General features: G+C 42.9%; 5 protein-coding genes across 11 annotated transcripts; 1 reads left to right on the forward strand and 4 right to left on the reverse strand.

Annotated features, from left to right (window-relative positions):
- Positions 1 to 2,895: 2,895 nt before the first annotated feature.
- On the forward strand, positions 2,896 to 7,176 carry LOC102704084 (putative disease resistance protein RGA3). Of its 2 annotated transcripts, none has more exons than XM_006660921.2 (3): positions 2,896 to 3,336; positions 3,805 to 4,923; positions 5,583 to 7,176. In XM_006660921.2, exons 1-3 carry the CDS (start codon positions 3,001 to 3,003, stop codon positions 6,798 to 6,800), a joined length of 2,673 nt encoding a protein of 890 aa, XP_006660984.2. In that variant the 5' UTR covers positions 2,896 to 3,000; the 3' UTR covers positions 6,801 to 7,176. The 2 variants fall into 2 exon arrangements, with proteins under 2 accessions (XP_006660984.2, XP_015696689.1); XM_015841203.1 differs by having other exon boundaries at positions 3,248 to 3,336; positions 3,407 to 4,923.
- Positions 4,917 to 15,175, reverse strand: LOC102704551 (disease resistance protein Pik-2-like). 4 transcript variants are annotated; one of them, XR_001551080.2, is made up of 5 exons: positions 14,010 to 15,175; positions 11,502 to 13,561; positions 8,829 to 8,967; positions 8,463 to 8,672; positions 4,917 to 5,051 (listed from the first exon to the last, which is right to left on the reverse strand). XR_001551080.2 is itself a non-coding variant. In XM_006660923.3 (2 exons), exons 1-2 carry the CDS (start codon positions 14,948 to 14,950, stop codon positions 11,563 to 11,565), a joined length of 2,940 nt encoding a protein of 979 aa, XP_006660986.2. In that variant the 5' UTR covers positions 14,951 to 15,175; the 3' UTR covers positions 9,851 to 11,562. The 4 variants fall into 4 exon arrangements, 1 of the variants encoding a protein (XP_006660986.2); XR_001551079.2 differs by lacking the exon at positions 4,917 to 5,051 and having other exon boundaries at positions 8,656 to 8,967; XR_001551078.2 differs by lacking the exons at positions 4,917 to 5,051; positions 8,463 to 8,672; positions 8,829 to 8,967 and adding an exon at positions 8,974 to 9,844.
- A 763-nt stretch (positions 15,176 to 15,938) lies between these two features.
- Positions 15,939 to 18,357, reverse strand: LOC102713851 (28 kDa ribonucleoprotein, chloroplastic-like). The gene is made up of 4 exons (XM_040527664.1): positions 17,733 to 18,357; positions 17,481 to 17,582; positions 16,479 to 16,760; positions 15,939 to 16,304 (listed from the first exon to the last, which is right to left on the reverse strand). The coding sequence occupies exons 1-4, from the start codon at positions 18,213 to 18,215 to the stop codon at positions 16,239 to 16,241; spliced, it is 933 nt and encodes a 310-aa protein (XP_040383598.1). The 5' UTR covers positions 18,216 to 18,357; the 3' UTR covers positions 15,939 to 16,238.
- A 67-nt stretch (positions 18,358 to 18,424) lies between these two features.
- On the reverse strand, positions 18,425 to 20,814 carry LOC102704834 (E3 ubiquitin-protein ligase RGLG1-like). Of its 3 annotated transcripts, none has more exons than XM_015841346.2 (10): positions 20,670 to 20,814; positions 20,474 to 20,558; positions 20,232 to 20,375; positions 20,016 to 20,132; positions 19,851 to 19,948; positions 19,605 to 19,693; positions 19,314 to 19,416; positions 19,114 to 19,238; positions 18,946 to 19,037; positions 18,425 to 18,837 (listed from the first exon to the last, which is right to left on the reverse strand). In XM_015841346.2, the coding sequence occupies exons 1-9, from the start codon at positions 20,799 to 20,801 to the stop codon at positions 18,959 to 18,961; spliced, it is 972 nt and encodes a 323-aa protein (XP_015696832.1). In that variant the 5' UTR covers positions 20,802 to 20,814; the 3' UTR covers positions 18,425 to 18,837; positions 18,946 to 18,958. The 3 variants fall into 3 exon arrangements, with proteins under 3 accessions (XP_015696832.1, XP_006660987.1, XP_006660988.1); XM_006660924.3 differs by having other exon boundaries at positions 18,425 to 18,842; XM_006660925.3 differs by lacking the exon at positions 18,946 to 19,037 and having other exon boundaries at positions 18,425 to 18,945.
- Positions 20,815 to 23,670: 2,856 nt separating this feature from the next.
- LOC102705280 (uncharacterized protein At3g49055) lies at positions 23,671 to 27,426 on the reverse strand. Its single transcript, XM_015841354.2, has 5 exons — positions 26,169 to 27,426; positions 26,004 to 26,080; positions 25,453 to 25,564; positions 25,218 to 25,334; positions 23,671 to 24,284 (listed from the first exon to the last, which is right to left on the reverse strand). The coding sequence occupies exons 1-5, from the start codon at positions 27,321 to 27,323 to the stop codon at positions 23,937 to 23,939; spliced, it is 1,809 nt and encodes a 602-aa protein (XP_015696840.1). The 5' UTR covers positions 27,324 to 27,426; the 3' UTR covers positions 23,671 to 23,936.
- Between the last annotated feature and the right edge of the window lie 459 nt (positions 27,427 to 27,885).

Raw genomic sequence — 27,885 nt, forward strand, 5'->3', positions numbered from 1 at the left:
ACTCTGGATTTTGAAGTAGATTTTATCATCGATGGTAGAACACATAGAAGATAACAATTAACTAATAAAACTACTTTTTATTGCTAGTGTAGGCTGAACTAAATGGTTCCAAAAATGATTTTAAAAATGTTGGTTTCTGAAAACAAAGCTAAGTATTCCCAGCTGGATCATTGCATCCAATTATTTCACATGAAAGCAAAAGAAGAATAGTTTCATTCAATTTGTAAAAATATTTCTATAGTCCACTTTCAGTTGCAAAAGGCTTGTGGGAAACTTGGTGTTAAAGACCACCCTAAGAGCTATCATATACTGTATGTAGAAATTTCAAATAAACATCTTGACAGATGCAACCTGCATAATGCAAATGAACGAACAAGCAGATAACAGAGGATGCACACGCACGAGCGAGAGATGAACAACCGAACAACTTTTCGGTTTTTCCTTCTCCCTTTTTATTTGGGGAATTTGCAATGCCACTGGTTTCACCCCCTAACTTAGAATAGCCATTAAAAAAACAGATATGGCAAATTTGCCACTGGTTTTGGTCCCCGTTGCTTCCATTTGCCACTGCCGTTTGATTTAGTACAATTCAAGAATAAAAACAATTCATAAAAAGGAGAAAACATTTCACCTCGCATCTCACGATCTATCTCCCTTCAAGAACCCTAATCTCCACGGGTGGTGGCAGCAAAGGGCAGCGGTAGCGGCGGCGGGGGCAGCAGCTAGGTGTGGTGGCGCCGAGGGAGCAACAACGACTGGGGGTGGCGGTGGAGCAACGGTGGCTAGGGCGGTGGGAGAGCAGCCATGGCTGGGGCGGCGGGAAGGGAGCAGCAACAGTTATGTGGCGGCGACAATAGCATGCAGATCAATCAGAGCACCATTGAACGGTGCATAGTGCACATATTCAGATATGTTAATTTTGCATGCATTCAGATATGGTTTGTGAACCAATTCTCCTTGATCTACTGGAACATTCCTCTGTTTTTGCTTATGTTATAGGAATGATTAAGGCTTCTTGACCACCTTCTAACGGTGTTAATCTAATATGTCAATCCAATGGCAGGTGTCATGTGTTCTTATCTTTTTTTATGGCAAATATGCAGTTACATGTTTTGTAATGGCAAATCTGAAATGCCGCTTCAAGTCAGTGGCATATATGCAATTGGCCATTTTTATTTTGATGAACAGAAAGACGTTTGGTCCACGATGAGAGCGAGCGGGCGGTGTCAGCAGGATGTCAGCTGCGGGGACGAGCGGCTTCAGTGACAGCGTCGGCGAGGCAGCGGCGGGTGCGTGCGTCTTCCTTTTTGCGTGTGTGCGAGCGGCGTCGGGGGCAAGCGTCGTTGGCAGCGACGGCGGCGGAAGCAACGGCGGTGGAAGCAACGGCGGACGGCGGTGGCGGTGGCGGTGGCAAATGAAAGATCACCTATATTATTAAATTAGTTTATAATATGAACCATGATTTACTATTCTTAATTATAAGCTTACGTAGGACTCACTTATAAGCTTACGTAGGCAACGTACATTTTTAAATCATACACATATATGTTTCAGAATTTACTATTATTGACTCGATGCATAATTTATTTTCAATGCAATGTATACCACAGTACATTTATTAACTTGACCCGGTGATATTATTTTAGTAATAGTATAAAGAGACAGTATAATATATATATATATATATAGCAAAACTAATATATACATCCCACTTAGAATAAGATATTCTATGCCCCTTCCTCGTAAGGCCCAAAACCTCTTCCACCCACTTCCAAAGGCCCAAAACCCCTCTTCTAATCTGATTAAAACACTCTCCCACCGATCAAACCCGTCATTTGACCTTCCTCCACAACCCACATTTGCCAACTTCTGTCTATCTTGTCTATCTGAAAAGTGCAGTAACACAAAGCCAAAAATACAGTAACATGTCTTATAAAATACAGTAACAACGTCAAAATATAGTCATGACGAATCTAGTTTTTTAAATCATATTTTTTAACTAATGTGGTGAAAACGGTTTTGAAAAATAATATAAAACACATGAGATATTGCTCTCTAAAGATTGGAAATACAATATTTTTAGCTCCCTCACATGCATTAGTTGTACTGTAACAACAATATAAAGTCATGATAACAATATAAAGTCATGATGTTACTGTACTTCTATCGTGATGTTACTGTATTTCTATCACGATGTTACTGCAACTGTGCAACACACGTGTTACTGCATATCTATCACGACGTTACTGTAATTATACAGTAACAATACATATATTTTATAGCAACATAATGTTATTACTGTATAGGAGACGCATCATTACTGCACATATAGATATTTCTTAAGATTTTGATCTTTAAACAACTTTATCTCTCACCTCATATATTATTTTTTAAGAACTTTTGTACCATATTGTTTGAAAAAAATTGTTCTAAAAAAGTAGATCCCTCATGGGTATGTTTCGACGTTGCTACTGTAAATTAGTCGTCGTGTTACTATATTTTTGTTGTCGTGTTACTGTACAATTCCTATAAGACAAGAGGTGAGCTTAGATAGACATGAGAAAAAACCCATAAAGGGGTTGGCCCACGGGATTAATCTTTTGACCAGCCTTTAGATAAGGTGGGGTGGTTTTTGGGCCTTGGTAGAAGGGTGGGAGGTCAGATGGGCATTGAAAGAGAGGGGTATAGAATAACTTATAATAAGTAGGGTGTACATATTAGTCTTGTCATGTATATATATATATATATATATATATATATATATATATATATAGGCCCAATAATAGCATGTGTGCAGAATGCAATGTATACCACAGCCCAGAGCCCAGTTCCGGCCCAACAATGAGCAAGCAAAACCCTAACTGCTGCCCCTCTCACCCCCGCGCCGCCGCTCAGACCGTTGACTACTCAAGTGAGTCTCCGACCGCAGGCTTTTTCCTTTCCTTTCGCCACAAATTGGTGTTGTGTTTCGCAGGGGAAAAGGTACGAAAATCGAAGAAGATGCGAGGCATGGAGGAGCTGAGCATGAAGTACGGTGTTGAAGTGGCCGGTGAGGAGCAGCTTCTTGTATCTCCCGCTGTCAGCGTGGCGGTCAGAAAGCTGGGATCCGCAATCAGAGATGACATCTCGGTGCGTTGGAAGCTGACCGATGCACTGGAGAAAATGAAGACGATGCTGGAGACGATCGAGATAGACCTGGCGGAGGCGGAGAGGCTGTCGACGAGGGAGGCAGCGGTGCGGCAGTTGCTGAAGGCGCTCAAGGACTTGGCCTACAGCCCCTCCGACACTCTCGACGAGTACTGCGCAAACAAGAAACCGGCTCCTGCTCCTGGAACGGTACGTCCGCTCCGCCGTCTAATTCATTACTACTCCACTCCACTGTATATTCTATGTATGTACACTGCAGGTCCAGATGCATCCTTGTTGCATAGCGGCCGTTTTCCCATCATCAGAACAGATAAATTCTACATTACTGCTTAGCCCTTGTACTTAAGAACTTTCACTTAAGAGTAAAATATATGACCGGTCCTTAAACTTGTGACGCGGTACCACTTAGATCCATAAACTTAGAAAATGTACGTTTAGGTCATGAACTCGTTTTACCATAGATAGTACATTTGAAACGAGTTCATAGACCTGGATGATACATTAAAAACAAGTTCATGGACCTAAACTTACATTTTCTAAGTTTATGGACCTAAATGGTACCGCGCCACAAGTTTAAGGACCGGTCATGTATTTTGCTCTTAATAATTCTACCCTACTGTCAAGGTGATTGAAACCCTGCCCTGCCCTGCCCTGCAGCTGACATGGATGGTCTTATGCCTTCGGACTGTGTCCAAGATTACCATGGCCCGCAAGATTAACATGTTGCTGAAAAAACTGATCGACATCTCCGAAAGTTTTCGTCATTTCCAGTTCATAAATGCCAACTTATCAATGGAAACATCGAGTTTTCAACCGGTAAACATTGTGGGAAGGGGCGGAGCAGAGCGTTATATAGTTAAGTTGTTATCTGCTAGCGCTACCCAACAAGGCCCCATCATTCTTCCGATCGTTGGGAAGGGAGGAGTAGGCAAGACTACCTTGGCTCAGATGATTTTTAACAATCCACGATTCAGCAACTACTCTCGTGCCTGGGTCTGTGTGTCGGAAGAGTTTGACTTGCGCAAAATAGGATTGTCCCTACTTTCCCTAATTTCCCCGGTGACAGCCAATGAGAGCCTGCTATCAATTGATACATTTGAGCTCATGATTCACTACCTTCGTGCTATACCACGTGGGAATATTTTCATAGTTTTAGATGACATATGGGTGGATGACCATTTTCAGCTAAATCTCTTGAAGAGGCTCATATCAAGTGTTGGCGAGGAGGGCAGTGAGGTGATTGTCATAATAACCACACGCAACGAAGTCACCGCAGGGATACTCTGTACGCTTCAACCATACTGGCTCAGCCCATTGACTGATTATATGTGCTGGCAAATAATCCAACAATCAAGTGGCTTCCAATATATAGAAAACCAACAGGAGTTGGAGCATGTTGGACAGATGATTGCAATAAAATGTGGGGGTTTACCATTAGCAGCTAAAGTATTTGGGCAGATGTTGCGGTCCGAAGATGCTAGCGGATGGTCTGCACTGATGAACCGTGATGCCTGGAATATTAAAAATGATGAAGGTCTTGATGATTTAAAGTTAAAATTCCTATCTATGCCGCTACATTTGAGGTCATGCTTTGCCTACTTGGCCATCTTCCCCAGTGGTCACCATATAGTTAAACATGAACTTATTCATCAATGGATTGCTGCCGGTCTTGTTGAGCAACCTGTTGGCTCGACTTTGTCAAACACTGACCTTGCTGAGCATTATATCAATGAGCTTTTGAGAATATTATTCCTTCAAAATCCAACTTCAGCTTTGGTGAGTTTCTCAAGTACCTCCAAATTGCAATATTTTGTGTGCGTTCCATCTTCAGGGTTTCTATTTTGTGTGCTTTCCAAAATTGCAATGTCACCGAGAACCAGCACACCCTTCACAATTCCTCCATGCTGCAATTTTTGCCAAAAACATGGATCAATTAAATATAGGATTAACTAATCGTACAGAAAATTCAGTTTCAAATTCGAGATTTGCTCCGGTCCAACAAAAAGTGACTCGAGGTACCGTGAGATACTAAATCGTTTATCACCATTGGATCTAACTGAGCGGGATGAGCATTGTTAGATCCAACGATCAGAAATAATTTGGTACCGTGAGATACTGATACCTCAAGATACTTTTCGTTGAACTAGAACAAATCTCTTCAAATTCACACTAGATGTCAAAATACCAAAAAGAAACAGTAGGATTCATCTAGGACTAGCTATACCACTTTTTTTTTAAGGGTGACACTGAAATTGATGTTCGGTTGGACTAGCTATACCACTTTTTTTTGTAAGGGTAATAAAAAACAGTAGGATTCATCTAGGACTAGCTATCCATGATTTATTTAACATTTTTTCATACACAGAAACATGGTGTACATGTAGGTGATACGATGGGAACTGACATTGTCTAATGCAACTTTTGCTTTTATGCAGACTAGTGAAAAGAATGAAAAAAACGTGACGTTTTTTAATACTCATGTTCTCTTGCATGATCTAGCAATATCAGCTATGGGATCTGATTTTATTAATCGGGATGGTAGAGGTGGGGCATCTTCTAGGGAAAATAATTGCCGTTATGCATTGCTCACTAATTTTGAAGGCACACCCAAGTTATCCAGTATATTGCCTTCCCGGCTAAGGGTACTACGCTTTCAGGGCTGTAATGGAATAGAGTTAAGCGAGGATGCGTTTTCATTTGCCAAGTACCTCCTTGTCTTGGATTTAAGTGAATGTTCAGTAAAGAAGCTGCCTGCCTCTATCGGGCAACTGAAGTGTTTGAGATATCTTAATGCCCCAAGGATTCAAGATGCAGTGTTTCCCGCTGTTATCACTCGACTTTCCAGGTTAATCTACCTTGGCCTTCATGGAACCTCTAAAATATCTAAACTAAGAGAATCAATTGACAGGCTTGAAGATCTGGTGCACGTTGATTTATCAGGCTGCTCTGGGCTAGAAACATTGCCAGAGTCATTTGGGAACATCAAGTGTCTGGTGCATCTTGATTTATCAGGATGCTCTAAGTTAAAAACACTGCCGGAATCTTTTAAGAGCCTCAAGAACTTGGTGCATCTAGATTTATCAGAATGCTCCTGTCTTCAAGGCGTGATAGATGCTTTGCATGACCTCAGTAGACTCAGATATTTGAACTTGTCACACCCCTGCGGTTACTTTGTTGAAGACCGGTTCCATCTCAGTGGCCTTAATGAAGTTTTGCCCAAACTCGAAGAATTACAATATCTGAACCTATCGATGTGCCTGAATCCCCTCTGTTTCACCTTAGAACCTGAGGACGGTCTCGCGTATGTTGCTAAATGTATCACTGGCCTTGGCAAGCTAGAACATCTGGACTTATCTCACAATAAATTTCTTTCTGAGCTGCCATCTGAAAGTCTAGCCGGCCTCACAAAGATGCATACACTTGTCCTGTCAGGCTGCTTCAGGCTAAAGAGCCTACCAAAATGTATAGCAAACCTGTCAGAACTTTCAAAGATTGACTTGTCTGGCTGCCCACATCTCGAGTCATTACCGAACAGCATAGAGGAGCTCCGGTTTGCACTGCTACAGAGCCATGAAAACAATCATTCACATGAGGAAGAGATTAAGGAGGTCAAGGAGCCTCATTGCTCGAGCCAGTCGACTTCGAGAGGTTGATGATGTTACACTTTACTTTATGAAATTTTTTTGATTAGACTTCGTATCGGATGTATAACCGAAAGATTATTTCAACGACTAATTAAAAAACTAGTTATATAGAGTGCCAGGAAACTACGAGATGAATTTTTAAAATCTAATTAATCTATCATTAGCATATGTGAGTTACTGTAACCATTATGGCTCAAAAGGTTCATCTCGCAAGCTTCTTCCAAAACTGTGTAATTAATTATTTTTTAACTCTATTTAACGCTCATTTATGTATCAAAATCAGGGACATGTTTTAGTTTCCATTTATGTTTGAAGGATTTCCGAAGCCTATATTGGAACTTGGAAATCATACCATGTAGGTATTCAATTATGGTGTATGGGTCAGGCTCTATTTAGTTTCTAAAAATTTTTTCTACAAACATCACATCGAATCTTTGGACATCTAAACGAAGCATTAAATATATATGAATATTAAAACTAATCACGTAGTTATGGAGAAAATCACGAGACAAATCTTTTGATCCTAATTAGGACGTGATTAGCCATAAATGCTACAGTAACCAACGTGTGCTAATGACAGATTAATTAGACTCAAAAGATTTGTCTCACGGTTTTCAGACGTAACCTGAAATTTGTTTTGTAATTAGACTACGTTTTAATGGTCCAAAAGTTTCGATAAGATGTTTTAAAAAATATTTTACCAACCGAACAAGATCTCAGTCTGTTTGGCTTTGAGCTGTCATGTCTTGCATGTACTTTGAGCTTTGAGCTGTCATGTAGGTATTCAATTCTGGTGTATGGGTCAGTGTTGTACAAGACGCATGTCATATTACCTCTTTTAATTGTATTATAATAAAAATACATGCTCTTTTAAGTGCTGTATAAAATGCATGTGGTTTTCAATTTTGAGCTGTCATAAAAAAAAGCAATTTTATCATACTTGAGTAGATACCAAAAAGTATCACTGTTTTCTATGTAAAATTTGGTCCCTCTTGTTACCTTATACTAGAAGATACCAAATTTTATATAGAAAATAGTGCTACCTCATGGTAGCTGCTTAAGGATGGAAAAAATGCTCTATAAGAAAATGATACGATAGCTATATTCTTTAGCATAACATAAATGAAGTAACCATTTCAAAGGGTAAGGCATGTTCAAAAGTAAAGCACACTATAGACTCTTTGGTACAATCCATGTTAGCATCGAGCCTCCATTACGTATAAAGATATATAGTTAGGTTCATTAATAAACAAAATAGTTTTATTATATTAATTTTCTTTTTATCCACACTCATATAACAAAATTTTCTTTAATAAATGCTAAGAGTCGACTTTAAGCTGTTGTCATGCACAACAATGACTTTTCTCTCTCTTTCCTTTACGTCACCAAATTTTTTGCGTGACGATTAGTAGAGTCAGCTAATAAACATCTTTGACTCTTTGTACGTTCTGTCCTAGGAAAAACGAACTTTTCGGTTTTTTATCGAGTATTTGACCATCCGTCTTATTTAAAAAAATTTTAAAAATTTTTTAAAAAAATTAGTCACACATAAAGTACTATTCATGTTTTATCATCTAATAAAAATAAAATTATTAATCGTAAAATTTTTGAATAAAACGAAAAGTCAAACATTGTATATAAAAAGTTAATTTATTTTGGAAGTGAGTATACCTTTAGAATTCAGGAACCATCGTTTTCTGAATATATGTTTCTTCACGACGATATTCACTCTATGCATAACAGCTCTTTCTCTATATGTTTCTTCATGTGTCGATTCGTCGTTTATGTATGCTCTAACTCTTATTTTTCAATCTCTGAGAATTTCACACTGACGCTCTGCTCCGTCAATTCAGTTTGATTGTGCGATATAACCGATTATTCCTATTATAGTGATTCAACACAAAGTAATTAGAAAACGTACATAAATTATCCTTTATTCTGAACTATATTTTTACAATGGAACTGGGCATTATTTATTCATAAGCCCAACTATTCTAATATAAACCTAATTTACAAAAGTACTAATCGTAGATGTACCTGTACAAATCCTAATCTTCTAACCATTTGTCTCCAAAATATAGTTGACTTGGTTCCTATGATTTTGATGGGATCGCAAACTGACTAGATAACAATACATCATCTGGCTCAAGCTGAAGATCAAAGGTAACTGCAAATTCTGCTAAAAGAAACAAGATAAAGCAAGAGGATGAGTACAAGTTGTACTCGGCAAGTTAGAGAAATAAAAAGTTGAAATGATGTGCAAGAACAAGTTTTGTAATATCTCTTTTTATTCCTAAAAGTTATTTATCACTTATATGCGGATCCGAACCTCTTATATGTCCCTTTTCCTGCTACGGACCATCGTTTCAATCCAAAAACCATTGAGAGTGAATATCCGCATGTTAAGCTGCAGTGGGATACTGCTTTACCCACAGGTCAAATCTTGTCCCTCCAATGCCAAGGCATACCCACCTTTGTTGGAGCACCTTCAGCACATAGCCACCACGCTAGCGCCTCGCCATCAAGCAGGAGCACGACTTTCAACGCACTCAACTACATCCACGCAATTGGGTTGGAAAGGGAGAGGGCGAGAAAGAAGAGTTGATCCCCCTCCTTGCACTAGCTCACCCATGTCGCCATCTTGAGAGACGTAGAGATGACAACGGGAACCCATGACAAGATCTGATAGATATTTACTCTACTAGAATACAATTATGTACTAAATATATCGACTATAGGTATCTAATTGGACAAATAACTTCACCCAATAGGTACGTGAGTATGAGAACATTTCTATTATCCTCATACTTGTTTACCCATGGATAATAAATACCCAGAAGTCCAAATATACATCCTGACTCAATATCAAATTACCTAGCCCAATTAAGTAAAACCCTAGGTATTTAAGTCTATGCCTCAACCCATCCATCAGTTGTCCACCCATCCCCATCCCCCCCTGACTGCTGGTCACTGGTGGCCATACTCGTCACCACGGTTCCACGCGTCTCACATGTGTCGACGGACCGCACGGGCGCAAGGCAACTGCACAACCACTGTAATATAAACTGTGTTATTTTTATTGTCATGTGCTTATTGCTGTTGTAATATACTACATGGGGAATATGCAATTTAGATTATTTTAAACTGTTGTCAGGGTAAATGGGTCAGGTTTACCCAAGTGAGTACGGGTCTGGAGAAATTTCTTATCCATGGAGGATATGGGGATTTTGATAGTATTGAATTCCGGTGGTGCGTATTAGTCTAGGGTAATGATACCCAATGGAGATTTACCCATTGCCATCTCTAGCGAGGCGGTCTCAGGTGCGTGCAATGCATGGTGTTGAGGTGGCATCGAGAAGTTGGTTGGCGCTCTATATGGGCCAGCGAGCCCAGGAGAGGAGGTAAAGTGGAGGGGAGATAGGTCGGAGATGAGGTTTCGGCCCAACAAAAATGAAGATGCCTTTCTTATTTTTATATTTTTTTATTAAATATTTTCAAAACTAGATTTTTTTTTGAAAATAGCAAATATAACCTCCCAACACCTAGCCAATGGACACAAAATATAAAATGTCCACTAGTTGGACGCGATATCCTACATGCCAAATGATGAGAGAACTGAGAGGAATGGCTGTTGGACAGTGAGTGTAAATTGTGCGCGCAACCCCTCTTGTCGCCCAGCTACTGGGCATTTTATCCCCTAGCAGGGGTCTGCCTGCAAAATTGCCAAGATGGCAGGTGGAGAGGGTCTGGCTATTTTGCAGATAGTTCCCTTACCTTTTTATAGCTGGGAGTTTAAGGCCAAGCAAGGGGTTGCCTGCAAAACAGTAGTGAGAGGGCTGGAAGACTTTCTTCCTCCAGTGGAGACGAGAGAGAAAGCACTTTTCTATTTTACTTTATTTTTCTATTTTCTATTTCTATTTTCTATTCATGTAGGAGCACACAAGAACTAACCATAGAAAATTTGAGCTCAAACGGATTGAACTATGTGACCCAAAAAAATTTATAGTTCTATCCAACGAGTTTTTAAGCTTCTCGCCTAGAAAACACAATCTTGTAAGTGGAATTTCGCGATTCTAATTTTATTGTGGATGCCCATGGATATAAATTTTGCCCGATTCCGAGTTCATATGAGAAAGTTATCGCTATATTAGTGAAGTGCACTCGAATCACGGTATTTTAGTATCTCGGGTGATTTTATAGGCAGCCCCCTACTTGGGCTTAAAACACCCTCCCATTGGACAGCAAGCCGACAAGGGGGTCACCTACAAAATAACCAGCCCACCAACCCCACTCTCGCCCAGCTTTGTGCATCTACAGGCAGCTCCTCCTAGGGGATAAAACGGTCGGTCACAGGGTGGCAAGGGGCCGCCTATAATTATAAATATGTCATCCTTCATCCCAAGGGGCCGCCTATAATTATAAATATGTCATTCTTCATCCAATGGCCATTACCCTTACTTTAATAATAGATGTTTAATATGTCGGATTTCACGCCCCAACTAGTAGGTGGTTTATATTTTTCGCCCACTGGCTAGGCGTTGGCACGTTAGATTTGAAATATTTGAAACAAAATCTATTTCTGAAAAAATTAATAAAAAATCTAAAAATAAAAAACAACTTTAGGAATCTCCAAGGAAATTTAAACATAAAAACTCAATGTTGGAAATTGAATGGTGCTTTATAGAATGTTGGAAATTTAAACATAAAAACCTGGAATTCATCGTGCTTCCGATGTTCGCGCTGCCGCGCGCGCTGACTGCGCCATCCGAACCTATAGCCCTTCATAATACTGATCAAAAATGATTTTGGCCTTGCTACTGCCATTAGAACCTGTTATATCATCTTCGATCCACTTCTTGATATGTTCTGCAGCCTTTTCATTTATTTCTGGATGATCCTGCTTTTTCATCCGAAGGCTTAGGTGCACCTCCTTAAGAGATTCGAGAAATTCCACACCATGAAGTCCCTCCAACATGCTGAAACGTAGCTCAAGCCTTTGGAGATGTTCCATGGCTTTTCTCGAAAAGGTCAGCAATGGCAGGAAAGGAGCCGAGAAGCGAAGCAGCTTAAGTTTCTCGAATCCGCCAGCCGGAATAATTATATCTGCTTTGGGGTATGCCCTGTTGCCCTGTATCATGGTCACTGTCTCTGGATCCTGCTTTGATGGAGCAAGTGAAAAGGTGAGAGAAAACAACGCCTTCAGCTTGCTGAGGTCTTCCAAGTTATCTGTCCGGAGAGCTGTTACAGAGAGGGTCAACTTGTTGAGAACATCAAGCTGTGCAATCCAATCGGGGAGCTTAACGATCTTTGCAGATAACTCAAGGGCAGTGAGGAATTTTGGAGGACTAGGCAAGCTAGACATTAACTGAAGAAGCTCAGGTGATTCGTCCTCAATCAGAAGGGTGTGAAGCGAGTATCCACCCAGATACCAAATAGAGGAGAGCAGGTCCTTCAAGGCCATATCCGATTTGATATTTAGTTTGTAAATGGCAAGCTTCCTCAGCTCGGTCAAATGATGAAGGACGCCTGCTTCCCCAGCAATCTCAACCCCTGATAGAACGCGCATGGCCCTCATCTTCGTCCTTTTCATCAACTCATCTGGAAGCTTCAATGCTTGGCGTGTTATTTTATTCCCACCGAATATGTTAACCAGCCGCTCAAGATTGCATATGGCTTTAGGCAGCTCAACAATCTTCGTCTCCCTTACATCCAGAGTCTCTAATTTCAGGAGATTCTTGATGGTATTATGAAGCTTCTTAGCGTCGGTTCCACGGAGGCTGAGGTACTTGAGAAGGACCATTTCGCAAATCTCCTTTGTATGTTGCTTTCTAAAACCTTTACAGCCTTCAAGATCCAGGACCTGTACAATCCCGAACCTGAAAGAATGAGAAGGCAGCTGGTTCAAGTTGTCGAACATTGTCAGTGAGCGGACATGAGTAAGGTTCATTTTCTCGGTATCCTTCGAACGTTTTGCATCACTACCCTGGAGGGACAGACGGCGGACCTTACTGCTCGCAGGTTGCATAAACCAATGGCCTCCAACCACCGTGATGAAGTTCTCTTCGGCTGCCTTTGCCACGATGTGCTCAAGAATCATGTCATGCACAACACAGTGCTTCACCTTCCCACTGCTGCTGTGCTTAACTGCCCTTACAATCTTCCTCCTTATCAGATGGTTAAAGTACGTCTCTGCAACTTCCTCCACGCTCATTCCGTCCTTCTCAAAGACAAAGCCTTCCGCAATCCATCTCCTCGTCAATCGCTTCCTGCCGATTCTGTGTCCCTTGGGGAAGATGCTCAAGTAGAGCGAGCAAGTCTTGATTTCTGCAGGCATGTCATTGTAACAATGGCTGATGATCCTGGCTACTTCTTCCTGGTTGACTTCTTTTTTTGCATCTCTTGTTGATTCTGGGAACAGAGAACTGCAGATGTTTAACGGTAATTTGTCTGGGTTACAAGCCACAAGACCAGCCACAGTAACTATTGCCAGTGGCAACCCCCCACACATCTTCCAGACATTCTCCAGAATATTCTCCACCTCTTTGGTACCTTTTGATTCATCGAAGGCCTGAGTAAATAGCTGTTTCGATTCATTGAGATCAAGGGGTTTGACTTCTCGAGAATGATCAGAATTTGGATCCCTTGCACATGTTGTGGCAACAGCTTGAAACCGTGTGGTCACAATTACTTTGCTGCCTTTTTCAGGAAGAGAGTTTCTAATCTTGGTCCATGTCGCTGTCGACCACACATCATCAATTAAGAACAAGCATCTGCATTTGTCCCGAAAAAATAGTTAAAGGTGAATAACACGCACCGTATATCAGTAAATCATTTGGAGAAATAGTTAAGAGGATTCCATTTTAAATTTCTCCGAGTAATTCTTACCATGAATGTTGCCCAAAGCTTGAATGATCTAGCTAGGTAGCTAGCTAATACTAGTAGGGTCTACCTAATGATCAAATGTTTGAAAATTTTAATTTCATCAATCAAATTCAGTCACTACTATTGGATGATGATTTGAAGACATGCACCCAAGTCAAAAGGTCACACACACCCTCTCCCATGCATTGCGCATGTGTTTGACTGAAAAACAAAAAATCAAACGTTTGATCAATAGCAAAAGTGATTCTAGTACATTTAGCTCACTATTGAGGTAATTAAGCTGAAAAGGAAATGAGAAGGGAGAAGAGCCATGGGGATTGATTTGATGTAGAGCACCTTTTTCGTTTGGACAAACGCCTGTCGAGCATCTTGGTGGTTTTGTGTCGCGGAGTATTGCCGGAGGTGCCGCCGATGGCACACCTGGCCATGACTCCGCGGAGGCCTTTGAGGAGACGGTTGTCGCTGTGGCCACCTTGCTGCTCTTGATTGTTGTGGGAGGTGACTTGATCCTTGATGTTTTTTAGGATAGCATCAACGTCGGAGGTCTGTGACACTGTGATCATCGCACGTTGGTCGAACTGATCTCCGAATTCGCGGTAGAGGGAGTTGGCGAGGCTGGTCTTCCCCACCCCTCCGTACCCAACGATGGCCAGCACCCCCGCCTTGTCCTTGTCGGCGATCCAATTCTTGAGTGCATCATCCATGTACTTGTTCAGTCCCACGGGTTCCTTGGTCACGACAAGCTCAAGGCTGGGGTCCTGGTTACTGGCGGCGTCGAATCCAGCTTTCCTGGAGCTGGCCGGCGGCTTGTCGCTGCCGTCGGCAGGATCGGGGGTCTTGGGGTTTTCGACGCCGTAGCGCTGCCGCCGCTCGCCGATCTGCTGCGCCCGCATCTTGAGGCTGGCGATCTTGGCGGCGACGTCGCGGCGGGGCCACCAGGTGAGGACCTCGTAGACGCTGTTGGAGAGGAAGTAGCAGCAGACGTCCCGGCTGAGGCCGTGGATCCGGTTGGCGGAGTCGTCGACGCAGTCCTCGATGTCGTAGGTGATGTCCCGGATCTGCTTCATCCAGTCCCTGACGCGGTGGTCGTCGACGCGGCCTCCGCCCGTTTCGCCCAGCTGGCGGAGGAACGCCTGCATGCTGGTGAGCTCGTCGTTGATGAAGTGGAGGTCTCCCTCCACGCCGCGGATGAGCGAGTACTCCTGCGCGAGGAGCCCGCCGAGCTTGCCCAGCAGGGACTTCACCGTGGACTCCGATGCGCCCACCACCAGCTCCATGGCGCCGCCCGAGGTCACTGTGCTTCGCCGGCGGCCGGAGGCGAGGGTGGAAATGGAATGGATTCACTATTCAGTGGTCAACGGCGACCGGAACAGGTGGGGGATGAATGGATGATGTTAGAACGAACGAACGCAGCTTGTTGAGTCCTGGAGTACTCATTAATCTTTGTTGCAACTTGCGAGCAAGCAATTTCTTTTTGATTTAAAATTCCGTTTAACTTGCTCTGCGTTAATTGCAACCAGCAATTTTACAGTACTGAGGTAAGAAGTACCAAAGTTTACATAAAACTTTTAGGAACTCTTACTGCAATATTATTATATGAGGAAATAAATTTTATAAAACAAAATTGATATTATTGGATGTGTACTCCAAATTACTGTTATGATTATATGTTTCACCCATAAATAATATATATTATTATAGTAATCTTTAGCATTTAATCGACCAATATCCTAACGAAACAAAACTCAAACTTTTGAAATGGAGGTGGTAATTTGCAGCATATATGAATGAATGTCCTCATTACATTTACATATCATAACTTAAATCTTTGATGCTGTTGGCTCCTGATGGGCCATATTTATGGAGCTAGAGATTACGAGAAGCGATTTCGATGATAGTGGGTGAGAATCGGGAAAGTACTAGACGATAGATTCAACTATATTAACCTAGAGATATACAAGATATTAATATAGACGTATATTAAACCGCAATCTGATGGAGTTCGGGTGTACCGGAGGTCGACGTGTCCCTGTATGGCACGACGTTTGTTCACATAATACAGTATGCTGAAACCTGGTACAAGTGTACAACACAACTAGTCAATGGGACAGAAATTCTACAAAACGGTCTAAGCTGATATGTGGATATCTACATATGCATATCAATTTGATACCTAGGTATTAGAACGGCGTAGGGTTGTGTAGTCCCCCTCAAATCAATAAGGTGAAGAAGCCAGCAACACCTGATCTAGTACGCAGTTTCGCGGGAGACAAATGCCACACACACACATACCCTTCTTTACTTATAAATAGATTCGAGACAAAACTTTTGGGATGCATCGACAAATTGGGCTAGGGGCAATAATGGGCATCATAGCCATAGCCTAAATGAACCCGTGGCCTCAACCAACGGTTAACAAAAACATCAGATAACACAGGGATTGGGAGGATACACAGCCCAGCATCGCAAGAAAGCTACTTGAGGGACTAAGCCAGTATCAGACGTGCTATGGTGCTCCAATGCAGCAAGCCTGCTGTCCACTCCCACAAAGCCTCATGGTGTCCATTAGAAGCCTCTGCGCGGTGGTCGCTCCTCCGCGACATTCACTCTCAGGGCACGGCCATCCAAACTCTGTTGAATTCAGATTGCAAAAGCATAAGAAGGGTAGAAAGAAGGACATGGAACTTCTTCATGGTATCATGGTATGAACCAATTAGCATCAGTCCACAGCTTTGCTGCAACACTGATTACCAGTTTTTGCATAATCCAGTTGTAAAGATGTAAGTGAATCGAATATACACTAACCTGTCCATCAAGGGCCGCAATTGCATCATCCAATTCTTCCTGTGTCGCCATTGTTACAAAGCCAAATCCTCGTGAACGCCCAGATTCTCTGTCATAGACAACTCTGGCATCAACTACTTTGCCGTGCTCGCTGAACAGCTGTACCAACCTAGAGTCATCCACTTGCCATGGCAGATTGCCCACATAGATCCTGAAAGAAGGCCCAAACTGACGGGGAGGTCTTTCCACCCGAGCGCCTCTAGGAGCTGCCTTGTTTACAGTCAGAAGCCTTCCGTTTACATCCTGTAGATATCAAAGGTTAGCCAGCAAACTTGCAATTTCAACATTCTTTCCCAAATATGAAGAAACTCTTCGAGAATATCGTAGTAGCAACAGAAGAGCAAGTAAAATATCAGTTTCAAGGAAACTTAAATATAGAAATAGGCAAATATTTAGAAGTGCAGTCCTCATATCAGTTCATAAAGTAGACGACATGTGCCCAATGCAATTATATTTTTTTAAGTAGGCAATATCGTGCTCCTTTAAATGAGGAACTAAAGAGAAGTACATGTACATCCATGATTGCTAACAATGATAAGCCCATGAGCTTGACTGTGATGCTCTCTAACGGCAATATTATACTACATCGATAAAATAATCCTGATCATTGATTTTGATTTCTATTATTAGTAGGGAAAAGTATTCTACTATCCGTAGTTGATGTGGTAGTATAAATAGATTTAATCTATTGGATTGGAAAAATAAATGGTTTAGATTAATTCTACTACGAGTAGAGAGCATTGTAACACTTATAAGCCCATAGCACAATACCACATCGACCTATCAAAGAAAACAAATGCAGATGCAAGGTGGAATAATCCCATCACATATGCAATTATGCATACAGTAAGAACAAAAATTACTGGATCCACTGAGAACATGAGCTGCAAATAACATAGGAAAGTGGGTTATCATAATTTGAACTAACACAGTAGAGTGATGCAGATATGGAAAGAGACTCACATAGCGATGGAACATCTCGACAGCCTTCTCAGCCTCCTCAACAGTGCTCATGGTGACAAATCCAAATCCACGACTCCGATCCGTTTCTCTGTTGTAAATGACCTGAGTACACACAAGGTTCATTCAATTCGTTCACAATGCATATCCTAATATTTGGTGTGTAATAACTGCGCCCATATGATTCAGAAGATGGTATCATTCAACTCATTTGAGTAGTTTCGCATATGAAAGAGAGCGGCAAAAGGTTGAGACCTCGGAAACCTCGACGACGCCGGCCTGGTCGAAGAGCTGGGCGAGGCGCTCGCTGTCCATGTCGTAGGGTAGGTTCCCGACGTAGACCTTGGCCTCCTCGGGCGGCTCGACGTACTCGCCCACCTCCTCCACGTCCTCCGCGACTTCCGCGGAGGACTCGACGGGGGGCTGCTCCTCGTCCTCCTCCTCAGCCTCAGCCTCAGCCTCGGCCTCCGGCGTGTAGGCCTCCTCCGGAACGTCGGGGTCCTCGTCGGGGGCGGCGGCAGGGTCGGCAAAGTCGAGTGCGGCGGCGGGGGAATCGAAGGAGTCGGAGGCGGCGAGCGGCGCGAGGGGGAGGCGGCGGGTGGAGCGGAGGCGGCGGGCGGCGGGAGGGGCGAGGAGGAGGAGGAGGAATGGGGAGGCGGGGGAGGGCTTGGGGAGGAAGGCGGGGGAGCGGAGGGACATGGCGATGGAGGAGCGCGCCGCAGCCATGGACATGGTCATGGTGGTGGAGTGGAGGAGGGAGAGAGAGAGGGATAAGGGGAGCGATGGAGACGTTGGCCGAGGAGGGGGGAGAGGAGGATTACAAGCTCGCTCGCTGGCTTGGCTTGTTTGTTATGATATTTTTGCCTTCCTTCCTTGTTCTTCTCCTCTCGCTTCTCTCTTTCCTTATCCCCAACTTTATGGGCTCCCGTTTACGTCGTCTATGGCTGTATGTATGGGCCGTACGTTATTAATTATAAATAATAATTCCACAAAGTATATGCACCGTTCTATGATTATGATTGTGGAGATATTCTCCAACTGATTTGACATGGCATCTTTAAAAACAAGAATCTGCCATGGCCGTAGGATCTGTTTCAACAAATTTGTCACAATCTAATCTAAGTAAATAAACTGAAAACCCTAGCTTTTTTTTTCTGAACGGTGAGCTGTTTCTCTATTGAGCTTCCAAGAGAGCCTTAGCAATGAACTAATGATATATATATATATATAGGTACAAATAGCAGACTTGCTGCACCGCCACTGGGTAAATAAAAGGTTTACAGTGGCCCTACAGACTGTCGGCTCTGAAACTAATCCAAGCTCTACCTTCGCTCCACTCTACATCCCTCTGCTCCCTGCCCTGCCCTGCGTGCATTTGCATCATACAAACCGTGCAAACATTTCTTCATCAGTTCAGTTCAATTCCCAGGAACTAAGGAAGTAGGGTGAATGATCATCAGTAAGCAACCTGTCATGGAAAATTAATAAGTAGCAGTATAAACAGATCGTGCAGGGGGAGGAGGAACAGTCATCCATGCAGGCGCCTCTGCAGCGAGATCGCTGAAACACCGCGTCATGAGTCAATAATAATTCAGAACCGACGACAGCTTCAGTTATCTGTGTCAGATATACAAACCTGATCCTTTTGCTGATTATTGCTGCGTACTGGCTCGGTATCTTCTTCAGAGCTTCTAACGCAAATCGCTCCTCCTTCTCGGCTTCTGGCATGTCTCTCGACATTATTTTCGTGAAGTCCACAAACTGCAAAGACCAAACTGGTTAAGTTGATGAGAAAATCCTCCCAACTAAATTGACATTGTGATGACTAACAAATACCTGGAAATTGTCAAACAGCTGTTGGTTCTCTTGACAATGCATCAGCTGCTCATCCGATGGACCATCACCCACTCCGACAAGGACGATAGAAAGAGGGAAATGACTGTACAAACCAACCATGTGGCAGAAACCACATAACTTGTGTGTTTTAAAAGTACAGTCTTGTATTTCAAAATTACAGTGATTCGCACCTTATATATTTTTAGTTACTGTTTATTTATTATTCATGTTCAATTAGTTAGAGATTACAATTCAGAAACATCTAATCTAATTAGAGTTTCCAGTATGTACCTGGCCCGTACAAGAGCCTGAAGAGTCCTTTCTTCTAGATAGTTTTCGTCTCGATTGCTCGCAGAGTTAGTACAAGAACATCTTGGAACCTGAGGTGGCATGAGTAAGATACAAGGATGAAAAGGGAGAAAAAAATAACTAGTGGAGGAAATAAACTGTCAAACAAGATTCTGAAAGAACAGAGACTTCATGTCAGACAATCATAGATAGAGAATGGAAGTAGTTGTAGCCACAGAAATGGCATACCTGCCCATCGGCTATTATCAGTAGGATATGATACTGGTAGCCGGAGTCTTGAGTTATTCGCATTGCAGTTTCTATAATTGGAGCTAAAGATGTCGGGCCTAAACGTCAACTCATCAGTAATTTTTCTGAAGAATGAACTCATCATCAGTTAGCAAGATAGAACACCTGACAGCAGGACATGTGGAGTGATTTCTCTGTATCTCCTTAGCACTTCAGGAACACCGTTGCAGCAATGTCGCCTGTCCGAGTAGAAGCTGAAGACGTTTCGGTCGTGCGTCGATGCTGAAAGCAGAAGCAAATGAATGAGCAATTATAATCGCATTTCATTTCTGAACAGAGAAATGCAGAGAGAAAGAAGACGATGGACAAAGCTTTGCTTACTGTCCCCAAATCCAAAGCATGGTATCATGTTATCTTCGTCAAACGCCGAGAAGGTATTGCCGATGATACTAATCGCTTGCTCGTAAGGATTCAGGGTCTCCTCCGAAATGTGATGCAGGCTTCTCCCGTTGAAACATGTTTTCCCTTAAAATTTTCACCCATTAAATCAGTAACTTTTGTGTCATGCACCATGACGATAGTCAACATTGCAATCTCGGTTCTTGGGAGCTATAAATTCATACCTGTCCATTCGTTGCTTTTGGTGAAATCGACTCCAATTATAAGATTGGATGACTCGAGACCGACCTTTTCAAGAGCTACCTTAACCTGCATAGAGAGACAGAGAGATCAGAAAGAATACACTGAGTTACTGCCTGAAGTGACAAATTATTCAAGTCAAGTCCAAGAAATGATCATGCAAAGAGCAAGAGAACTGACCTGATCCAAGGTATCACAGCTCTGCGGATCCCAGTAGTTGCTGCTCCTCGGGTCGCCGACCTCATCTCCCTTCACGCGTACGGTCCAAGAAAAAATGGTCCAGAACATAAGCAAGAAAGTACAAAAGATCATCTCGATTCCCAAAGAAGACTGAAGAAAGCTGAAGAGCTCAGTGCAGTGCAAGACGCGGGAGTTTCTTCACAGTCGCATGGTGTTCTTTTATATGCAGAGACGAGGAAGCGAACAGCTGAAGCCAAAGGCGAGCGATTGGTCGGTCGGAACGAAGCTTCACGGCAACGACTCCGTTGATTTTGAGGGTTAAGAAATAGAATAAGAATGGCAAGAAACGCGCAAATGTTATCGCATAACACGCTGAAACAGTAGTAGTGGATAACCAGATGATTGTGGTGGTTGCATTTTTCGTTCAGATAAGCGCAGCTGCCAGTATCGACGAAATCTCTCGCAACCAGTGTCATCTCCAGCTTTAGCATCACCAAATGAATATGGTGGTGGCAGGCCAAAATGGCAGCGAAATTGGCGTTAGCTCATACCTGAGAAAGAAGAATAAATATAGGACACTTGCAAGTATGGTGGGTTGTTGGAATATGCTTTGCTCTTGCTGCTGGTTGGTTGGTTTCATGGGGTTCAGACAGCACGTAATTCAGCTAACAGCAATACTAGTTACATGGTATCCATATAATATGAATTAAAATCACCGGAATTTGCATAACATTTTAGCTTGACGAGGAGAAGAGTAAGAAAAGAAAGGAAGGCAATCCGCGTGCAGTGAGACGGTCGGGACGACGACTTGGCCCTGATGAGTGATGAGACGAGTGACCGTGCGCTCCATGCTAGCTACAAAATGTCTTGCATAAACTGTCAATTCCGAAAGAAAAAAGGAAGAAGAAACCAGCACAAGTGATCTCAGTGTTCTATTACAACCGCAGCATTATATCTGATATCGCAGACATAATGGGCTCCATCGTTTCGCAGTTGCAACTGCTTATAAGCCAAATTTTAAACTTTAAAACTTAATTTTGAATTTGATTTTATTATTTTTTTCAGCGTGGTTTATTTTGCACATTTCGTTTTTGAGTCGCTATGGACAAGTAATAAAAGTTTTACCTATAAATTATTTTTCGTTTGCAAAAACGCTATTTCTCTAAAAAGCGAAACTGAGGGGGCGAATATGATCTTGCATTATAAGACTATCACCTCTACGAAGATACACTGTATGTTAGTACTTATGCCCTTTTTGCTTCGGCTTATAGACCGACCTTTAAGCTAAAAATCATAAAACTAAACAAATAAGCAGCTTTTTCATTTGACATGGGAGTTGTGTTTCATTTGCTGCCTGCGTGTTGACGAATATATAGCTTGTTTCGACGTACGACGGCTGCCACCACATTCCGAGTAGACCCACGTATACACCTGCCTCCACGGATATATGACATGGTAATTTGTCCTTGTTGGCGTGGATATATATATGGTCGTCACCTCGCCCAAAACCTGCACGTACGTTTTCTCGTTGGGGTGTTTGGTCAGAGAACGTCACATCAGACGTTTGATTGGATGTCGGAAGAAGTTTTGGATATAAATAAAAAAATGAATTTTACAGCTCGTTTAAGAAACCATGAGACGAATCTTTTAAGCCTAATTAATCTGTCATTAACACATATAGGTTACTGTAGCACTTGTGGCTAATTATGGACTAATTAGACTTAAAAGATTCGTAACACGATTTCTCACGTAACTATGTAATTAGTTTTTTGTTTTATCTATGTTTAATGTTTTTTTACGTGTCTAAAAATTTTATATTCTTGAATGAAAATTTTTGGATCTAAAGAGGGTGTTAGCTTATAGTTTATTCCACCCAAGACAAAATGCCTTCATCGTCGGCGGGGCACCAATACCGACCTTCCCCTGTAGTCACGCGACATGTACGACAAGGACAATTAAACAAAGTAACGTAGGCCCCGTTCGTTATCCCTCTAACCTAGATTTTCTCATTCTTAGACGCACGTAGAACTGTTAAACGATATGTTTTTACAAAAGCTTTCTATACAAAAGTAACTTTAGAAATTTAGATAGATTTATTTCTTAAATGTTTTATAGTTAATAATTAATTAAACATATGTTAATCTACTACCGTGTTTTTTGCGCCGGTTAGCAACCGGCCAGCCGAAAGCAGTCTCGGACACTTTTGAGAGAGCACATAACTATTTTTTTTTCACGCACCTGCTTTCCGAACTGTTTTTGCTAAAAATATTTATATAAAAGCAGATTATCCATTTTTATAGTTTATAATAGCTAACACTTAATTAATTACATGCTACTTACTAATTGTTCGTCGTTTTGCGTGCGCCATTAATTCCAAACCTTAACCCCCTCCTCGGGAAGGTCGCGTTCGCGTCGTCGGGGTGCAGGCGTGGGAGTCCATGTGCAAGGCATCGGCGGTGGGGCGGCCTGTGCCGCTTTTGACAAATGCACGTACGCTTTTGTACAAGCTCCGTGTGTTTACAGAAGATGCACCCCCTCTCTCTCCTCCACGGCGGACGTGGCGTGATAAAATCACTCGCCAAGTTGCATTTGTGATTAAGCTTGTGCCCGACCAGCGGGAGTACATGCAGCAGGGCTCCTCGTCGGTGCGCCTCTTTCATGGGAAGGTGTGTGTGGGTGTTCGGCCGCTTTCGTCCGTGACACCCCATAGACGCCACGTAAAAAGAAGAATTGGCCAAAATGACATTTTCCTTTCCTTTTCTCCTCTCGATTTCCAAGTTCCCATATGGGCCTTTGTTAGTGAAGAGGATGACTTGGCCCGTGGCCCGTCTGGATTCCTAGGCCCCTTGTATTGTTATTGTTCTCTGGCATGGTTTAGGAGGCGATTCAGACTTTTATCCAGACCAAAATTTTAGTAACTACCTGTATGTTTGGGACTTTAGAGTTGGTACAAATACAGTCCTACCAACATTAGGCTTGTATCATCAAATATTGGAACGATAAACAGCTCAGGAGGGAACACCTGTGGCAAGAAATGGAAATCTTGACAGCTTGACTATATCCCCCAACCCCAAGTGGTTGATTTTTACAAATTACACCGGCGACATCTAACATCCTCGTGAGTTTGCACAAGCATCAACAATTTTTCCCAACATCTACAGTTTTTTTTATAAAAAAAATCAAACTAAAACGAAATCTCAGATTATCACTTTAGTTTATTTTTAATCCTAAATGGCGTGTAGTTCAATCTGTATAGATATGGCACAGCTATATCAGAGGTTCAGATAGCTCCATCTCGTTGGAGCTTTGCTCTGTCTCCGTCGGTGGTAATCGCACATAGTTCAGCCCCAACCATTGCCATGGCCAGCACATATACCTATGCCCGTTGCGATTGCTCGAGTCCGTTCTGTTGTCTGATTCTTCAAGCTGCTTATTGATCTCTTCCAGTCTCTCCCGCAGCCTGGTAGATCTCATATCCGCTAGTTTCAATGATTTCTCTGCCGCATCACGCGCGGCCATTGCAGCAGCCGCCGTCTCTTCCTTGAACTTCAGTTTGTTCTCTAGCTCCAGCATTGCCTGTTTCGCTTCATCTAATTCCTTACGAAGGGAAGATAGCTGTGCAACAAACCACAGTTAGAACAAGGAAAACTTATAAGCTATCGATTAGAGTTGAGTTCTAGAAGTCTAGAAGAAAGATAAAAAAGGCTGCAATATAAAGAAACAAAAGGGATTCAATGACTCTATATCAATTATCAAGGTCCCCTATAGATTGCTGCGCCCTAACACAGCCACTGCATAACTAATGGGGGATCGGCTACTTCTACTGACGCCACTGATTGCATATAAGCCCTACCTAATAGCTACAGCTACTAGCCATATGTAAAATTCATCTATGATAGCATCTAATTAAGCATTTGATGCTTATCAACTAAAACCCTTTTGGCTTTTAGTATAATTCGGGCCATGTCCTATCTTAACCAGATATTGAAATAGTGCACTGTAAGTATCATTAATTTCCACACCCTAACAAAAAAATGGGTCATGTGAATGCAGCAGCACAGCCATACCAATTCTAGCATGGACCCTACCAGAATATTGATCCAAGTTTCAAAAACATAACTACATCTTTCGGAAAGGACATAACGCTGCTTAATTCCAAAGTCATGTCAGTGTACTAATGGTGTTTTTGCTAAAATGCACAACAGGCACATAACTGATACTCCAATCTCTCAAGGTAAAAACAGCTGCAATATGTCTTGCCTATTATCTCCTTTTCTACACTTTTTGGCCACTTGCTGTCAGCAACCAAAAAGAAGTTGAAACACAGCACAAGGTAGTTTTATGTTGGCAGACAAAAAATGTTTACCATACTATTATATCTTCCAAGCGAAATACTCATCACTCCTATAATGCAACAGCAGTGATGCAAGATGACCAATGTGGATTGACTTATCTCTTTTGTAATGCAACTCATGAAAACATTAATGATACAGTAGCAGAAGAACATGCAAGGTTATTGTCCTATGAAGCATGATTGTAACCAAACACCTGAGTTTCGAACTCTTGTTCAATCGCTTTACCAGCTTCAGCCTCTTCCTCTGCTGCCATCTTCCATCTTTTGATCTCCTCTTCAGCAGCTGTTACATCCATCATCAGGCCCTCAACCTTAAGAGTGTACATTGCGTGGTTAGTCATTGGCATATACAGGTATCAGCGCCAAATCATTTGATCAAGAAAGGTGTGGTGACTAGTAAACCTAAAAAGAATAGAATTAGAAAATTACACTTTCATTTGCCACCCTTTCCTTCTCTTCAAGATGCTTTATTTGCTTCCTTAGTTGGTAGATCTCTTTTTCTTGCCCTTCCAGTCTTGTTCGAAGTAGACCAGACTCCGCCCTTGAAACAAGCAAAGCACATAATTAGGATGGTTTTAAAAGAATAATTATTAGAATCTGTGATCGGGCTGGACTAAGCTTATGATATTTTCTTTTAAAAAAAATGCAGTAGGTGATAAGTGATAACATTGGCACATTGCAGTTCAGTTGTCCATATTGAGATACCAAGAATTTTGCATCTCTCAATAAGCCATTGTAAATCATACATATTGTTGTTTCTTACACACAACTTCCAAAGACAAATACTTCGGACCATATGGCTAGTTCAAAGCAAACATAATGTTTGGCCTTTTAGATTCACTATTGTTACTAAGTTTAACAGGCAGCACAAAAGAAAAACAAAGGTTAAGTAAGGTTCTTCCTACCCCTTGAAGGCTAGAATTAGACTTATGGTGCACTGGGAGTAAATATAACACAAACTCATCAATGGAGATAGCTACCTTAGTGCTTCAACAAGATGTTGCAGCTCAACAATCTTAACCTGGGATTCCTTCATGCTATTCTCCAATGCACCTGCCTGCAACATTGATTGCATGATAGATAATTTAGTGTACCAGATTGAGTGGTCCATGTATTTGCAGCATCACACGAATTAAAGCTCTTACCAAGGTATAGACTTCATCTTTCTCCATGCTTCCTGGCCTGTGCTCCCTGCGCTCTTTGAGTCCTACCTCAATCCCAGCCTCTCTTAATCCATCCTCTGCAACCTTGAGCGCCTCACTGGTGTTTGATTGCAGCGCGCTGCGGAGCAATACCCCAATGTGCTCTTTCTCCCGCATTAGCTCGTCCACCCTCGCTTCTAAAGATGTCACCTTGTTTTCCCTATTATCAACCCATGCCCCAACCTTGTGCAGGGCCGTGGCGGCGAGATCATATGCCATCTTCGTCCCTTCGAGGGACACCTTGAGGCTCTCCTCCACATCCGTCTCCTTCCACACGAACACAGAGTCGGAGAGCGCACTCGCTGCGTCCGCGTCCACTAGCTTGACTATCTCACGTATTTCGTCGTATACCTTGGAGGCGCAGCCGATCTGCTCGGCAAGCACGGGCCTCTGCGCGTCCAGCTTGCCCTCCAAGAAGGCGAGCTTGTCTCGCAGGTCGGAGATCTCGGCCTCCTTCTGAGACAAGGAGCTGGAGAGGGACTCGCACTCGGCGGACCTGGCCGCGACCGACGCCTCGAGCTCGGAGACCTCGATCGCGATCTGGTAGTTGCGGTGGTCCATCTGCTCGCGCGCCCGGTCGCGGTCGCGGTTGGCGGCGTCGATCTGGGAGAGGAGGTCATCGACGATGTCGTTGGCGCGCTTGAGGACACCGTAGGCGAGGGCGGGGAGGCCAGAGGAGTACTTGTGGGAGGTGGGTAGCGGGGCCGGGGCGGCGGAGGGGGAGGCCTTGGCGGAGATCCTCTCGAAGCCGGAGGAGAGCATGGAGGAGGCGGTGGAGGCCTCGGCCTGGAGCGCTGCGTGCGCGCGGGAGGCCGCGGCGGCCTCGTTGGTGAGGTCGTCGCGCTTGCGGAGGACGTCCTGGGCGAAGGCCTTGAGGCGGCTGAGGCGGGTCTCGGAGTCGGCGAGGGACTCCTCGGCCTTGCGGCGGAGGCGGCGCTCCTCCTCCAGCTCGGCGGCCAGGTCCCGGGCATGGGATTGGGGTTGCGATTGCGATGGGGGTTGGGGTGGGGCTTTGAGGGAGGATGAGGAGGTGGAGGGAGGGGGCGGGAGAGGGTCCTCGTCGACGTCGGAGAGGGCGGCGTCGCCGTCGTCCGCCATGGGGTCGAGGGAGCTGGGTTTCGTCGGCCTCGCCGGTTGGGAGTTGGACCGATGCGACGGCAGGGCCGGCCTCCCTCGCTCGAGAGAGGGCCCTTCTTGCTTGGGTTAACTTCACGCGGGGTGCGGTAGCTACTTCTATTTGCATTATAAAAAAAACATATATTTAAAACCTTTCTTTACCTGCCGATTTCAATAAAAATTGTCGAATTTACTTGCGCCTGCGTTTTTCAGATGGGTTTAATTTGTCGTAAGCCCGGTTTATTAGCCCTGTTTAGTGGAGATAAAATGACAAAATAAATTGAAATATGGAAATAATTGGGAAGACAAATAATAATATGATAATGTTAAAATTAAATAATTAGATGACAGTGTTTAAATCAAATAATATTAAATAATAATATGATAGTGTTAAAATTAAATAATTAGATGATATTATTATTTGTCTTACCAATTACTTTCAATATTCAATTTATTTTTTGATTTTATCTCCACTAAATAGGGCTAATAAATCGGTAGCGCATAGTTGTTCAATAGGGGTAGATGGCTAATTTTGCGCGTCCAC

This window comes from Oryza brachyantha, chromosome 9 (genome assembly GCF_000231095.2).
Source record: "Oryza brachyantha chromosome 9, ObraRS2, whole genome shotgun sequence".
Taxonomy (NCBI): domain Eukaryota; kingdom Viridiplantae; phylum Streptophyta; class Magnoliopsida; order Poales; family Poaceae; genus Oryza; species Oryza brachyantha.

Bases quoted from the DNA above. Each gene is read 5' to 3' on its own strand.
- LOC102704084 (XM_006660921.2), top strand. From the start codon at position 3,001: ATGCGAGGCATGGAGGAGCTGAGCATGAAGTACGGTGTTGAAGTGGCC. The intron at 3,337-3,804 runs GTACGTCCGCTC...CCTGCCCTGCAG, and splicing joins CGGCTCCTGCTCCTGGAACG to CTGACATGGATGGTCTTATG. The intron at 4,924-5,582 runs GTGAGTTTCTCA...GCTTTTATGCAG, and splicing joins AAAATCCAACTTCAGCTTTG to ACTAGTGAAAAGAATGAAAA.
- LOC102713851 (XM_040527664.1), bottom strand. From the start codon at position 18,215: ATGACCATGTCCATGGCTGCGGCGCGCTCCTCCATCGCCATGTCCCTC. The intron at 16,761-17,480 runs GTGAGTCTCTTT...TGATATCTACAG, and splicing joins TCGAGATGTTCCATCGCTAT to GATGTAAACGGAAGGCTTCT. The intron at 16,305-16,478 runs GTTAGTGTATAT...TGAATTCAACAG, and splicing joins TTGCGGCCCTTGATGGACAG to AGTTTGGATGGCCGTGCCCT.
- LOC102705280 (XM_015841354.2), bottom strand. From the start codon at position 27,323: ATGGCGGACGACGGCGACGCCGCCCTCTCCGACGTCGACGAGGACCCT. The intron at 26,081-26,168 runs GTAAGAGCTTTA...TCAATGTTGCAG, and splicing joins AAGATGAAGTCTATACCTTG to GCAGGTGCATTGGAGAATAG. The intron at 25,335-25,452 runs GTAATTTTCTAA...TACACTCTTAAG, and splicing joins AAAGGGTGGCAAATGAAAGT to GTTGAGGGCCTGATGATGGA.
- LOC102704834 (XM_015841346.2), bottom strand. From the start codon at position 20,801: ATGATCTTTTGTACTTTCTTGCTTATGTTCTGGACCATTTTTTCTTGG. The intron at 20,559-20,669 runs GTCAGTTCTCTT...CTCTCTATGCAG, and splicing joins GCTGTGATACCTTGGATCAG to GTTAAGGTAGCTCTTGAAAA. The intron at 19,694-19,850 runs GTATGCCATTTC...ATGCCACCTCAG, and splicing joins TGATAATAGCCGATGGGCAG to GTTCCAAGATGTTCTTGTAC.
- LOC102704551 (XM_006660923.3), bottom strand. From the start codon at position 14,950: ATGGAGCTGGTGGTGGGCGCATCGGAGTCCACGGTGAAGTCCCTGCTG. The intron at 13,562-14,009 runs GTGCTCTACATC...GGACAAATGCAG, and splicing joins CGTTTGTCCAAACGAAAAAG to ATGCTTGTTCTTAATTGATG.